This window comes from Euprymna scolopes, chromosome 23 (genome assembly GCF_053919585.1).
Source record: "Euprymna scolopes isolate OS-2025 chromosome 23, ASM5391958v1, whole genome shotgun sequence".
Taxonomy (NCBI): domain Eukaryota; kingdom Metazoa; phylum Mollusca; class Cephalopoda; order Sepiida; family Sepiolidae; genus Euprymna; species Euprymna scolopes.
Window position 1 is genome coordinate 66,657,838 of NC_136504.1, and position 16,514 is coordinate 66,674,351.

A 16,514-nucleotide genomic window follows, 5' to 3' on the forward strand; every position below is an offset into this window, starting at 1 on the left:
CCCCACGATGTTGGGGAAAGCCAGCTCCCCACAAAAAGAGAGTGTCCAAATGAATAGCAATTGTCTGATATGAGGGGTTTCCTCCACATTGATTAAAGCTAATTGCTTTCTAGACGTCCCTGCAGAAAAGTCGAGAAGCTACCTTCGCTTTCGATTAGTTTTGTTTTTATACGAAGAGCACGCGAGAGGATGGAATAGCATGAATTTTATAAAAGTTGATCAAAATAAATCTAGAGACAACGTCCCTTCACAAATCGGAGATATTATGATCTAGCGAGTATATAAAAAGTTCTAAAACATAGTAACCTCCCCCCCCCTCGAGAACCCTCGTGAAAAAAGCCTTTGCTGGACATACAGAAACGCGCGCAGCCATTTTGCTTAGATGCGTAGATGTTGTTTCAGAACATAGTTCAAAGGTATGATAGTTGCAATGTTGTATCAATAAGAATCAAAATTAAGATGCTGTTTGATTATAAATTTCTTGTCTGTAAAATTCTGGCAAAGATTACCCCCCCCCATTTTTTTTATATCTGAGGATGTAGTTATTTACTTGCTTCCCACCACAGCAAGATGTGACTCAAGGTCGGAAGAGTCAAGTCAGCATCTCTAAAGAAGGAGCCCTCTGACCTAACAAAAATTGTTTAGCTAGCTCTGTCAACATTACTCTCAGTTAGGGTGCCTCAACTAGTTAGCAATGAACTTACTCCACCCGAAAGTGAGGTGGCAAGGCCTGGAAGAGTGGACCATCTCGGTACTATCCAGGAAAGGCAGTATAGCTCAGTCCCACAAGTACCTGTCGGGTTGATTGTTGAGAATGGATCCTCAACTGGTATTTCTACCCACATTTCCAAGCAACGCAAGCAATGAGGATACCACCTACACAATAAAAATAATAGGAGGGTATTAAGAATGTATATTTTTTGTGTTTAAGTTTTTAATTATTTTTTAATCTCATTTACAGTTTCTAAGCTCTTTCCAGTTTTTAATTTTTTTTTTTTTAATTTCAGGTTGGGTTTATTGATTACATTGTCCATCCACTGTGGGAAACATGGGCAGATCTGGTCTATCCGAGTGCCCAAGAGATCTTGGATACTTTAGAGGACAACCGGGACTGGTATCAGAGTATGAACCCCATAAGCCCATCAGCTAGCTTCTGTAACAATTCCGGAAACAGCAATAGTGGCTGCAAGGATTCTGAAGAGACCAGATTTCAGTTCGACTCAAGCACAGATGATGAGAAAAAACAACATAGGCAGGACTCTAGCACAGTAACTGTACGCTTTGATACCTCAAGTCTTAACGAAGAGACAACTGATCAGTTAGACAATGAGGAGCAGGAAGAGGAGGAGGAAGAACAACTGGCGGAACCTTGACGATATTCTACGTTTCCACAATAACCAGCATTTTATTTTTTTGCTGTTTGTTTGTTTTTTTTTTTCTGTGTGTGAGTGTGTATGTTCCGTGAAAGGAAGAACTTTGTTTAATATTTTAACTGAAAACAAAAGAAGAAGAAGAAAAAAACAATCTTTGTCAAAATTCAAGAGACAGCATTAGAACATTGGATGTAATATATAATGTATGTGTTGGTTTCAAAAGGGAAAAAAAACTCAAAGACTTGTTGCTGAAAATATATCTGCTGCCGATGACAGACTCAATCGATCAAATCCTGACAGACTGCTGTGGTGATGAACTGACTGACAATATTTAAAGAGAGAAACAAAACAAGAAAAAAGTTTTGAATATTTAATTTATGCTATCATAACTTATTTTCCCTTTCTCTCATCTTTTTTTTTTGTCACACCCCTTCCCCTCTAAAGATTCTTTTTACAAAAAAAAAAAACAAAAAAAAATCACAAAGAAACAAAAGGGTGTATCTCAACACTCTGCTGAAGTTAATTTTTTTTTTTATTATTATTTAATGTTATTTTTGCCTTTATTTTCAAAAGCTAAGGCAGTCCATTATTTTTATTTTCAGTTTTCTAGTAAAAAGGAGTATTTATACACGTAACAGAAACTGGAAAAAAATTACCTCATTATTTTTTTTTTCTCATGTCCATCTATTAAACTTCATTTTAAAAAAAAGCAAAAATATTTGGTTATCTTTTATGTTGCTTAAATTATGAACAAAACTGTAGTCAGTATCTTTTTTTATATATATACTCATTTTTTTACATATATATACAATTTTTTTCTTTTATGTACACAAAAATATTTGGTTTATTTTTTTTTTTACACATTTGACATATATTGTTTTTATTATCCTCAACATTTATTAGAAATTGTTTTATAATTCAACAAGTCATATTTGGAAATAGATTTTAAAAACTGTCAGTTTATTTATTAACTAAAGAACTCCATTTTCCTTTCCCATTTCAACTATATTTTGCTATTTACATATCTTAAAAAGAAAAATGGAATTTAAGTTTTCTTTTTTTTAAGAATTACATTAATGTTTATAAATTCTTCAGAACAACCAAAAAAGGAAAAAAATATTAACAAAGATTGGTTTTCTATGGCCAGAAATCAACACATGTTAAGTTTTTTTTTTCCATCATCAAAACAATTTATTCTTTGAATTGCAGTTAGTTTCCTTTTTTTCTGAGAGCCTCCTTCTAAATTGTCTTAATTGTTAGGATTAAAAAACATTTTTCATTTTTGCTCATCAAAAATTATTAATATTTAAATAAATCTATTTCATTTATAGTCACTTATATTTTGATGAACCTCAAAAGCAGGAAATTTGGAATAAGAAACAAAAAGTGTAAAATGATTGACTAAATGACAAAAACATTTTTTTTTCCATTAACAAATAAAAATGTAGACTTAAAGATTAAAATGTTGACTAAAATCCAGATACTTGTTAAAATTCATACAGTATATTACTATATGAATTAAAGCCGATGAAAATATTAATATTACCTCTCCTACATAGTGTAACTGTAGTGCAATTATATAGAGTGATCTCCCCTTCCATCAGCGCTATATTTGAAATGTGATATCACAAACAACAAATGAGTTTTGAAGTGATTTATTAGTTTATTATTCTAATTATTTGCAGTTAATCATTCTCAAAACAATAGGAATCGTAAATTTAGGACAAAATAACTTATTTTCTTCAGTTAAAACAATAATTAATGCTGAAATTAAATATGGATGTTTGTCTTATTCACCAAAATTGCATAGGGTGAATAATTCTAATTAGTTTTGGCTCCCAGAGTAATTTTTGGAGTGTTTATTTACATAATTTCCGTTTTTTCTTTTTGTTTTGTTTTTGTTTTGTTTTTAATTGACATTTGGCAAAAGATTCTAGACAAATTGCCATATTTAATTTCACTGTTTTTACTTTTTTAAAACCTATATAAATAGATTCTAATTCTTAAATATAACACTTTATTTGCTATTACAATTTGAGTTAAATAATTGATTTTTTTCTCATCAGGTTAATTAAAACTCATTGTAATCTTTTAATCAATGTTTAATTCCTTGCGATGGCACTCCATTTTCTACTTGAGGTTTTGGTTCAGCTATCCTAATTGTCAAGAATTTATTACGTAAAAAAAAAACATGAAATTAACAGTAGATATACTTTTTTACTATAAATTTTTTATATAAAATCTTAAACCATAAATAAAAATTAAAGAAAAAATATTTTTTTAAATAAATTTTCCAAATAAAATCTAATAGCATCTTTGGCTTAGATAATTTTTTTAAACAAATTAATATTAAATAAGCAATTAAAAAGAAAAGTAATTTTATTATAGATGACATACTTTTTCCTTTTTTGTAATAATGGAAATTAACTATAAAATGTGTTATAAAAGTAGTCAAAAGAAAGAGGCCAAAATTATCAGACGGCCTTCCAAACAATTTGTTTTAAGTGAATTGTACAGAACATGCTTCCATTTTCTCCACCAAGTAAATGATGACTACTCAGGGGCACAATGAGTTCCACATAATAGAAACCAACTTGGTCACAGTTGTCATATTGCAGCGTTCTTTCTTTTGGGCCGGTTGCTTTATCAAGGTTTGAGAGTTTTGTCCTTTCTACTATCTAAGTGAAGGGAGCACATATGAGTGCATATGTGGTGCATGTGCACTATAGTTGCATATCAAGAAATGCATTTTAATTAAAATATCATTACATACTTATGTGTCATATCAAAATTAGTTAAAAAAAAAAAAAAATTGATAGAGTAGAAGATCTGCTAGAACTATTTTTCTTTTTATAAAAAAGAAATTGTTATCAGATATTCTCCATCTACCATTTTATGATTTGAAATCCCGATAGTTAACTGAAAACAAAAGAGGTAAGTCAGTTTGTCACACAGAATTGGCTGCAATAGAAGAAACTGATAAAACTGCATTATCTGCTTATTTTTTTTTTTCTATTTATTTTTTTACTTAATTATTTTTTAGGAATTTTTATTAATTTCAACATAACACCTAATTACATAATAGTGTTTTTACTTAAAATGCATTTTATTTTTAATATCCAATTATAATGCACTGGATATACTTTTTGCTGAGTATTAGTTAAGGTTATGCACTATATCAACTCTATAAATTGATTGGTTTATTATAAATTTGGCTGTGATTGGTTGATTTAGAGTAATTTATTTTTATGTTTGCCTCGTCACCCCCTCATATGTACCTGTTTTTAAGGCACTCAGGAAAACTTGTTTGGCTTATTTCGGGAAATCTCATAAAAGTTTGCTTTTCGTTTTTAATTTTCAAAATATTTTCTTTTAACTTCCAAAACATATCTTCCCCTCCAAAGATTTAAAAAGTAAAAAATTAACCCAGGTATGAATTCTAACCTCCTTGCTCCACTTTCAAAAGATAAATATAGATGAAAGTTGGTTTAAAGGAATAAATATCTAACAGATTATATTGGTATCGCTCAGAATCTGATAATAAGCAAAAAAAAAACGAACTGAAAGGAAAAATTAACAAAATAATCCGACTTCTATTGATTCAATACTTCATTTCAGTTGTGAAACTTTGTCAAGAAATGACACTTATTATACAGTCAGATGAAGATATACTTACGTCTTACCTACTTCCAATCTCATTTCCATCTCACTCTAACACATCTGTTCACTTTGTCCATCCACTTTGTGGACTTGATTCTCTCCCAATGTCATTTCCAACTTTTTGTATATTTGATCTGACTCATTATTAAACAAAGTTTCAAAATTGAAATAAAGTAATCAAATCAAAAAAAAAAAAGAAACAAAATAAGTATAATTCTGTGATAAATTTTACTCTTCTTTTTAATCTGTTCTTTGCTTATTACCTTATTCCTATCTATACATTACCTTATTCCTATCTATGTGCATACATGTGTGCATTTATGTTACATATTACTTTGTCATTTTAACGTGCAAAAAAAGGTAGATGCTCATACATAGTCCTTTCTTGCACAAATATATTGCATAACATATGACAGGAGGTCTCAGTAGTATAACTTGTGCACGGTTCTCAAACTGATTTTTGGCAGCCCATGATCAATCTTTTCCTCAAATTTTTCAAAGGTTTAAGAAATTTGTCTTTTGCCCCTTCCATACTTTTATTTTATCAGTATTGACCTTGACTTACAAAGTCTTTTCTAGTTCTTCTCTAAGATAGTGGAGAAAAACTACCCTCTCCTCCACTACACTTATATGTGAATGTGATATAAAGTAATTTCCATGCAAGAAAAATTACCTCTTTCAGTGGGTTCCCTCTGAATTAAAGGTCCCACTCCCCACTGGAATTGATGCCATCCTTGTCGGTAATAACCCCGGTGATACATACCCACTCCCCTCATTGGACATGCTGCATCTCTCCCCTGTCATTTAATTGCTCCTCTTTTGTTGACCCCCCTCTTACATTTATGGAAATATATCTTTCTTTTGAATTCTGGTCCAGTTTCATAATATCATATCAATAGTGACAATGTTAGAATGTATATGCTCTTAATGACCTTTTCTTTTTCACTTTGTTGCCCTTATACCTGACTTTTTTTGACTATTGTGGTTTTATTTCTTCTATTTTCCTATATATCACATTCATAAACACTTGGCTTAGCATCACTTATTTAAATGTATATTTTATGTTCTGTACCTAAACCCTACAGGTTTAGAATTATTACACTAGATTAATATTTTGAGATGACAGAAAATTACATGGATTTGGGTCTTAAACTATAAGATTGGTTTTCATATAAACGGCATTACCAATATAAGATTATATATACATTAGAAGGAACCAGATATGGATCGAATAATGTTTATTTAATTTTATTTATAAAAGCTCTACACATATATTGAACACTTTTGAAAAGAATATTGTTTTTTAGTTCATGTTATCAAATACATTTAAATTTATAACCGGCATTACTGAATTGTGTTGAAGTCATTTGAGTTTCTAATTTTTATTTGTTTGCACATTTTTAAACTTATACAAAAAAGAAATAAAATTTTAGTTCTGTGGTATAAAAAACAATTATATTTTTCAATTAAAATAAGAGTTATTCTCCTTACTGATTTTTATTTTTAGGTGATTATTTAAAAATATTTCATCTGGGCTGAACTAAATACTTAAAAAAATAAGTTGTAGCGAAATGCATTATTATATTGCCAATAACATGGTGCAACAATAACAAATGAAAATTATCCAGTCAGAAGCAAAGTTTGATTTGGTCAGATGATATGCTATTTTGGCCTGATTTTGAAGATCCTAACAGATGGTTTTCTATGTTAGATATAAGAAATAGAACAAGTCATTTAAAATTGAGACAAAACCAAACTGAAATAGTAGATCTTGAATAAATAAAGGGCTCAATCTCCTATTAAATAGAGCTGCATCAGTAATAAATAATCATTATTTACTGCAATTTCATGGATCATCAGAAAAGTGTTAGATATCAAACAAGTTGAGACATTCTTTGATCTGTGGAAATGCAGTAAAGCAATAAATCTGTGTGTGTGAGAGAGAGAGAGTATATATATATATATATATATATATATATATATATATATATATATATATAAACACTTTTATACTGACACTAGTGTTTTATGCTGCTCATCAGTGCAAGAAGTGATAATTACAGCATGTCTGGACATTTGAACCCAGTTACAAAACTACCCTTGCCTTCCTAATCTAGTGTTTTTCTTCCATGCCACGAGCAACTAGTCCATGTAAAGCCCTGAATATATATATATATATATATATATATATATATATATATATATATATATATATATATATATTTTGTGTACAGAAAGTTGTTAGTTGAGACAGGTCATTGGTACCGTCGGTTTCAAGCCCGATAATAAGGCCCGTTTAAGGTATCCTTATCAAGCTCTCTTCAGCCAATATTCGTCTCTTATACACAAAATATAAGTACGCTCTTAAAATTTGGATTTTCCTTTTAATTGAGCACTCTGCTGGAATTCTTTTTCCAAAAAAAAAAAAAAAAAAAAACTAATCATATATATATATATATATATATATATATATATATATATATATATATTAGGCTTTTTCCATAAGCTAGTTGGCTAGTTTCTATTTGTTATATATTGTAGAGCTTTACAAGAAAGCAGTGTATCCTTTTAGCTTTTTTATCCAACAAGTAAATGGGGATATTTAGAAATAATGTTAGCAATGTGTTAACTGTTTTAACAGGTTATTTTAAGCTGCAGAGGGAACGGGGAAAGGAGCAACATTTTATTTATTTATTGTTTTTTAGGAACGGGAGCCACTCCCAAACTAATAGAGGTGGTAAATCCCTACATATAAGTATATATAGATTCAGATTCAGAAAGTTACTATTAAACAGCTACTTCCAAATAGTCGAACATTTCAATCAAACAGAACATCAAATACATTTTAAGAGACATTAAATTCCCATCCACATATGGACGCAAACAAAACTGATCAAAATGGATATCAAAACTAAACACACACACAAATTATAGTTAAACTCCAATGGGAACTCCTTACTCTTTTGACTCTCAATGTTTCATCTGCTAAAATTTTAATCATGTGATTACAGTGTAGCATCAATAAACTAAACCGATAATTCAAGTGCCACATGTTATGGATGTCGCTGAATACAGTATCAAAATTCACTTTATTGGTACTTATGCACTTATGTTACCGGGCTGGCAGGTGTATTGTAACTATTCTGTATTTTCATCTAACAATTTAATAAATAAAAAGATATTATAAAACTTGAAGAACCGTTTGAATACATTGATTTAAATTTCAAGTGTTGTGTAATTATTTTAAAAAAAATCAGTTGCACTTGTGCTTTATTTCTTCAATTTTGAATAATTTCACAATTATGAATGAATTCACGTGTACTTTTTAAAAAAAGTAGTATTGTAATCAGATTATTATCGTTGAGACACTAAGCTGAAGTGGGAAAAGTGATCGCAAAGATGATGGAAAGAGAAGGGGTATGCAAAGAATTAGTAATTCAGAATTCGGTACTTATGCACTGATGTTACCCGGCTGGCGAGTGTATTGTAACTATTCTGTACTTTCACCTAACAATTTAATAAAGAAAAAGATGTCGTAAATCTTGAATTTAACTTGAAAATACGAGTTAAAAAAATACGGGTTTAAAAAAATAGCACGGAAACATGCACCACTTTATTTTATATATTTCTTTTCCAAAAGACTGTTTGAATACATTGATTTACATTTAAAATGTTGTGTAATTATTTCTAAAAAAAAAAAAGTACTAAAAAATAATGAGTAATGTAGGTAGAAAAGTAACTTTTATTAGTCATGGTAACATTTATTTATAGTATTTTTTTTTTTAACACTTTGTTCGTTTGCTGGCTTCTTTGCAATATATCAATTCAAATAAAACAAACCAAATAATAATCTGATTAAAATACGTTTTTTCAAAGTACACACAATTCAAAATTGAAGAAATAAAGCACAAACACAATTGATTTTATTTATTTTTTTTTATAATTACACAACACTTAAAATTTAAATCAATGTATTCAAACGATCCTTCAAGTTTTATAATATCTTTTTGTTTATTAAATTGTTAGGTGAAAGTACAGAATAGTTATAATACACCCGTCAGCCTCGTAAGTACCAAAAAAGTGAATTTTGATATCGTATTCAGCTAAATCCATAACAAGCAACACAATTTCAGCAGACGAAACATTGGGAATCAAAAGAGTAAGGAGAATCTTCCAATGTTTTTTATGTTTTTAATATAAAATCATTTTGGTAATAACAATGGTAATAAGAACAAGATAGATACGTGTATGTTGATATTAAGAGAAAAAAAATTTCTCTTTGCCATTCAATTTTACATGCAACCAATATGTGAAAGCATCAAAAAGACTTTTGAAATGAAGTTTGTAGAAAGTTGAAAGTTTCATATTCAAACAATTTTCATTTAAAAACAGTTTATGATAAAGGACAGAGAACTGTCCAAAATATAAAAATATATAATTGTATTAACACTTATAATTTACATGCTTTCATGTTTTCCATTAAGATATGAAGAAATTCTTAATTTTTAGCCTAGAAACACTTTTTCCCTTATTAAAAAAAAAACATTCTTGGAAAATGTAAGAAAAAAAACACTTAATGAAATTGGCAGTTATAGCAGAAAGGAAAATCTCATTTCAAAATTTATTTTATTTATAAAAGCAAATCTCAGATATCCGTTTGCATTGTGGCTTTTCAAAATTCTAAAGTACTTTTTTTTTTTAATTTTTAAACTTCAAGCGGTTAATAGTTTCTGGCTTGAGATGTTTGAAGGAAAATTTCAAGTAGTATAATTAAATTGTGCTCCTAAAACCAAAGAAAAACAAGAGTTTTGCAGTTGCCCCAGTTGCATCAAAGAATTTTCTAAATTGTTTTCTTTTCGGCACCTTTCTCAATAAGAAGAACCAGAAGAGATGATGCAATTTAAAGATCAATAAGAAACAAACAAAAAATCTTTCTTTATATAAAAATAAGAGATAAATAACTCACTCTCGTGATTAAAGGGGAGGTAACTAATTTATGTATTCAGTTTACAAAGTTTTAATTCAGGTAGTGTTTTATTTTTTTTGTTTTTTTTTTTACACTATGAAGATTTCTTTTTAAAATGATATAATTTGCACTGAGAGTGCATAATATGATGTAATTGAAACTTTAAACATCTTTGCTGATATATATATATATATATATATATATATATATATATATATATATATATATATATAAGTACACACACAGATTTTTATTTAAAGAAGACAAAAAAATGTCATCTTTATAATTTTTTGCTTATCTTGTACCTGATGCATGTCAAACACATTTGCAATTCACATAAAAAGTACTATATTTGATCACTTAACAGATACAAACGTCTTTAATTAATTAATTAATTAATAATGGCACAAATGGACGCACATGACCTTTGAATGATCCTGAATTTTCTATGATTCATTATATTCATATTTTATATACAGACATTCTACAATGCATGCATGTACCTGCATTAATATTACTACACAATCGTGAAAATTTACTGCATGATTTCTGAATCATCCCTCCCTATCCATATTTTCTAAATTAGTAAATGCACAAGTATTTTTTCAGTTTTTTTTGTTTGTTTTTTTTCGCTAAAACAGCTGATGTCAGACCAAATAATTGAATGCACAATAGATATTCTTGTGTAACTATTTTTTAAACATTTTATAATAAACTGATGTTTAGTTATTCATTTGTAATTTTAGTGTCCTATCTTTCTACATATGCTATAGTTTTGTTTTTTTTTTTTTCAATATTAGCAGTAATTAATTAAACTGATTTAATGATGAAAAAGAGGAGATAAATTAGCAAAACTTTTTAAAAATAAATATGTTCATTAATTTTCAAGGGCGGTAATTTAAATGAAAACATTTTTTTAAAGGATGATTTATCATGTACGAGTTCAATCTAATTTTGTTTCATTTCTTGTCTCACATCTACACTTACCAGTTGGGTACAGAAATGCCCCACTTCCTCTGCCTTGCTGCATGCATTCTTAAATTAAATGGGGGGGGGGGGGTCCGTAAATATTTGTAAATTCTATTTTGAGAACAAAGGAATATTTCTTAAGCAAAACACTTAGCTACTATTTTTTTATTTAACATATAAAATTATATTGCTGGAAAATCCAGCAATATAATTTTATATGTTAAATAACAGATAGAACTTTGCTTCTGATCAATCAATTATTATAATTTTTGTAACATATTAACAAAGTAATTACTTATTACTTATTCCAGCCCAGATAACATGAAAGATTATTTAATTAATTACCAAAAACTAAAATATTGAAGAACAAAATAAAAGTTACAACTTTAATTTTAATTCTTTTTCAATATGTTTTAAAAAGTGCAAACAAATAAAAATTAAAAATGACTTCACTGCATTCCAGAAAATGCTGGCTAAGTACATTTTTTTTTCCAAAGAGGTCACCACATATCAAGACATGGAGGCCACTTGAGGATAAAGGTTAATGTGTGTATTGCAGTTATTAGGACAGTTGCGTAATAATCGTTCATAGAAGGAATTTGGTATAATTAGATCATTTACTAGGACGGCTGAGCAAGAACTTGTTTACATTGGACTTGAAGATAAGGATATTGTAGTCAGCTGGAAAGCAGACCAGTGGAGTTCCACAGGCGGGCAGTTCTAGGTAAGAAGCTTTGTTCATGGAATCCATGTTTAGTCAATGATAGAGAGGGGTGGGATTTACTTAAAAAAAGAAATGGTTTTACATCTTGAAGACAATGGATACTCTCTGATGCTGTACAAAAGAGCAGTGTACAATGAAATCATATGCTTTACCACCTTTGTGTATTTTTTTGTTGTTTTTAATTCCTCTCAGCAATCCTTTCCCATCAACTGAAGTAATTTTTGCCAACAAATTCAAATTTTGACACAAGAGGTTGGAAATTGTCAAGAAAAGAAATCATCTGACTCTATTGTCATTCTTTTGAAAGTCTCACCAAATCAATTTTTCTCTTCTTTTTTCTCATCACTTTTTGAAATTAAATTAAAATAAACAAAAAGAACTTATTTCTTGTTTATTTTAATTTAATTCAATTTTTCAAATTGCAACTCTTTCTTTTTATTTCGATTCAGTGAAAAGTTCCACAGTCGCAAGTTTTCACTTTTACATGATGTAGATGTGATATTTTTTAACACAATGGATAAAATTTTACGTAAATTCAGAAACCACAACTATTTATGGCTAACCGCAATATAATTATTTATAATTAATAATTATTTCACTTCTTTAAGAAATAATTTCTAAAATAATGAGCACTGTCTGGGAAATAAAAAAAAGTTGGTCAGTTGGCCTTGTTGCGAGATCGCAACTTTGTTGTTTGATCACTATAGATCATATGAATTAACATTAAGCTTTATTAATGCTAAAATTTCCCATTATTCTGTGGTGGTTGATGGTGGCCTAGCGGTTTAGTTCCTCGCTAGCAGAGCCAAAAGCGGCTTTGTTGAGGGGGCTTGACTCCTTCAACCAGCGGCAATCATCACTTCCTGCACTGCATAAAACACTAGTGTCTGTAGGTGTAAAATATATATATATATATATATATATATATATATATATATATATATATATATATATATATATATATGATCATTTATTTATTTTGTTCATGATACCTTTTAAACAAAATGCACTCTAAAAATAGATAATTGCTTAAGGTAGTTGCCTGTCTAGCCGCACTGATGAGCTATGATACAGCGAAACAGTACTGTATGTAGATGACAAATATATATATATATATATATATATATATATATATATATATATATATATATAAAAAGATGACTATATATATTTTTCAAAAAAAAAAATATATATATAAAAGGAAATACTTAAGAGTTATCTGGGCTGAAAAGTAATTCCTGTATTTTATAAATCAAAAAACATGAATTTTCCAGGATATAGTTCAAAGCAAAAATAAACAATCTCCTTAAAAGGTATTCATAATATTTGCATGAATAAATACTTCTATTCTAAGCGGATTATTTTTTTCAAGAAACGAAATCAAAATACATTTTTTCTTGTTGAGAACATATAACAATGTTTCAGAAGAAGAAACTGACGAATCTGAATCAAACATTGATTTTGTAGGAAGAATGAAAAAATTTGAGAAAGAGACTTGCCTTACATTATTATATAGATTTTGTCATGAGTTGATTACTCATTTCAGACTCGACTCTGGCATTTGAAAATTTCTACTAGATTATGTCCAGATTTAGGAAGTAATGTGATATAAGAGACCTTCCAAAAGGTAAAGCCTGTTCTATCTTATGGCTTGTCTTTCCTTTCTGACTATCTTATTAATAGTAAGCAAATAAACTACTTCCCCCTCCCATCCAAAAGCTTTTAATCTATCTAAATATTTTTTAACATCTAGCTTACAATAGATTTATATGAAAAATATATATTGTAATTTTTAAAACTAAGTTTTTATTTAAATTACCTCCCTTGAATAAGTTTGGAGTCCCGATAGGCAGATGGTGAAGCACTGCAACATCTTTTTGGCAACTCCTGCAGCTGCACTGGCTCTGACTGTATTGGCTTGCCTTTCCATCAAACTTTGTCTGCAACATCGAGCGGTAGACCCTAGGAACTGGGCAAATCTAGGTCTCTTTATCACCCGCCCAGGCTTACATTTGGAGAAACAAATCCAGCTTCAAACTATATAGCCACAACAGATGCTACAGTGCACCTGATTACTTGCAGAATGTCATTGTTTCACAAGACAGGTTTCCATCATCATTATCCTTTGAAAATTAATGAATATAATATTTGAAGAAAGATTTTGTTAATTTTTTTTTTTAATGAAAGCATTTATTTAATTACTGTTAATATATTAAAAAAAATGTCTGTATAGGAAAATAAAATGATAAAATTACAAATGAATAACACCAGACAATTATTACAAACTGTCTGAACAATATATTTACGAATTAGGCACATAAATAGCTGCATTTGGATGTTTGCTTTCTATTATATGTAAAATATCTAAAATGATTATGCTGTATTAATTGATTTAAATAGAAGTGGGCCATTTTGATCGTAATATAGATGTGTTTATTTACCTTTTCTGCAGGAGATTAGACACAAAGTCAAGTGAGGTTTTCAAAACCCAGATCATTAGGAGAAAAGGCACTCTTACCTACAAAAAATGTCTGAGCAGCCTTGACTGCATTCACTCATTATAGGTGTCCCAGCTGATTAGTGATAAACTAACCCCTTCTCTAAAAGAAAAGGTAGAGCCATAGAAGATGATCTCCTATGACTGAACAAAACTATATTCTAATCCAACAGGAACATGGCCACTATTGGACTGAAAAAAAACAAACTTTTGTATTTATTTAAATTTAACTTAGCTTTAATCACAATGGGAAGAGTGAGTTAAAACAAGTCTCTCACACTTTTAAACTTAAATCGATGTCAACCAAGATCATCTCAAATAGAATTAATATCTGGTATAGTCTGAATAATCCAAATAATAAAAATTACAACTTATTTGAAACTTAAGAGGCAACCAAGTTTTAATAACATGAAATAAAAGTTCAAGATATTAATTCAAGTTCATAGATGAGTAGTAGTATGTTCTTCCCACTAATAGATAAAGGAACAAATCCACTGATGTTTTTAAAAAAAATTGAATGTAGTCTGGATTTTAAAATTGATTCATTGTAAAGTGAGGAATCAGTATTTAGATTAAAAATCAATAAATACCAAAGAAGTAGTCTATGTATTATTATTTTTCATTTTTTGTCTCATGCTGAGATTAACCATTTCATGAACGACTTTCAAATTTTCCTGTCTACCCCATTTCATTTTTGTCATCTACTAGGATCAGCTTGTCATGAACTGATTTTCTCCATCTCTTAAATGGTCTACTGTGTGGTTTTGGGCCATCAACATTGATGTGGGATACGTTTTGGCATGTTTTGGATGATTGACAGGGGATGATGTGGCCGTACCAATTGAGATGTCAATGTGTGACATAATTTAGAATAAGACCAGGAATTGTTTCTATCTGATACACTTCAGATAAGAAATTGTCAATATATACATATATATAGTAACCTTTTGTAAAAAATAGATTTCTCTTGTTTAAAAATATGTAAACAAAGAAAATACTATATAATTTCTTCTGTCATAGGCAAATTTTTTGACACATTTGATTATATTCGAGTGTGATTTGAGTCTTAGATATCAATTGAAAAGGACTTGTGTTTTATATCATTGTCTGTTATTTATTTATTTTTTCTAAAAATGGTTCATTACTTTTTCACTGAATTTTGCCTGAAATTAGATAAACTGCTGAAAAATCCTGGTTTCATGGTAACTAGAGTCGACGAAAATGGATTAAAAAAAAAAGAAATTTTGCAAATATATAAAAAATTTCCACTATTATTCTTTGCTCAAAATCCATTAATTATTAGGATTAATATTTGTTTTTATAATAATGAGTTACCACTTATCAAGTCTAAAAACCACTCAATAATAATAAATACTGGTGATGTCCAGGAAAAACAAGTTGTCTCCAAATCTGGAAATCTGAAAACTTACCCCCACCCCCGCCCAAATACATTTGTTAGTTTTTCCTCAAAATTCAATAAAAGTTGGAATTAATGGCTTTTAACATTTATTCAAGTATTAGTGATTTGCAGAGGGAGATAATCCATGCTTTATATTTTACTGTTTACATGTATATATATAAGAGTTCATTTGCTGAACATGTATCAAAAGAATAAATAAATGAACAGATTAAATAAAACTTAACAATTGAAAAACATGGAGAAAGAATAAGGGTATACAAATATTACTAGCAGAGTGATAGATGATGTGATCTGTGATTCAAGTATGATTGCTTTGTATAGCTATTTACTACTACTACTACTACTACTACTACTACTACTACTATTATTATTATTATTGAAGGATATGGCTTGAAATATAACTGATAAATTATTATGTATTATGTATAAGGCTGTTTGCAATGCAGTGAAAGGGAAAATAAACAAAATAAGTTGAGAAAGACAAAGTGATATCTTTCTTCAATAAAACTTATTTAAAATTTTCTATATATCTTTTACTTACTGTAGAGTTGATATGTTGAGGTTAGCATTCCCTTTGCCAAAGCAAAAGTTCATTCCATTTGCTGTTGAGGAACGATAAAGTGCTGCTGTTATATTTGAATGTGGATTTCCAGTTAATATAAAGCTCTATTAATGTATTGAAATAAATAATGGAAAGTACTTCTCTAAGACTATATTTCTTTAAGTTAACACAAAGTTTTATGTAGTAGCTCAATAGTGTACTATTGGTTTAACATCAGGTAAATATTAGTTATTGAGAGAAACAGATTTTCTTCAAAAACACTTTCCTGACAGACAATTATTTCTGTCCATTTCAAGAATGTATATGTTGATGATACACAAGATATCTCTAATATTCCTCTTTG

General features: G+C 29.0%; 1 protein-coding gene across 13 annotated transcripts in view; it reads left to right on the forward strand.

Moving 5' to 3' along the window:
- Nucleotides 1-15,431, forward strand: part of LOC145245959 (3',5'-cyclic-AMP phosphodiesterase 4C-like) — a 1,213,142-nt gene extending 1,197,711 nt beyond the window's left edge. For all 13 annotated transcript variants that reach the window (XM_080107731.1, XM_080107732.1, XM_080107734.1 and 10 more), the window contains one exon: nt 1,008-15,431. In XM_080107731.1, the coding sequence (XP_079963857.1) occupies nt 1,008-1,373 (366 nt within the window). In that variant the 3' untranslated portion in view covers nt 1,374-15,431. The remainder of the gene's footprint in view (nt 1-1,007) is intronic.
- The last annotated feature ends 1,083 nt before the right edge of the window (nt 15,432-16,514 follow it).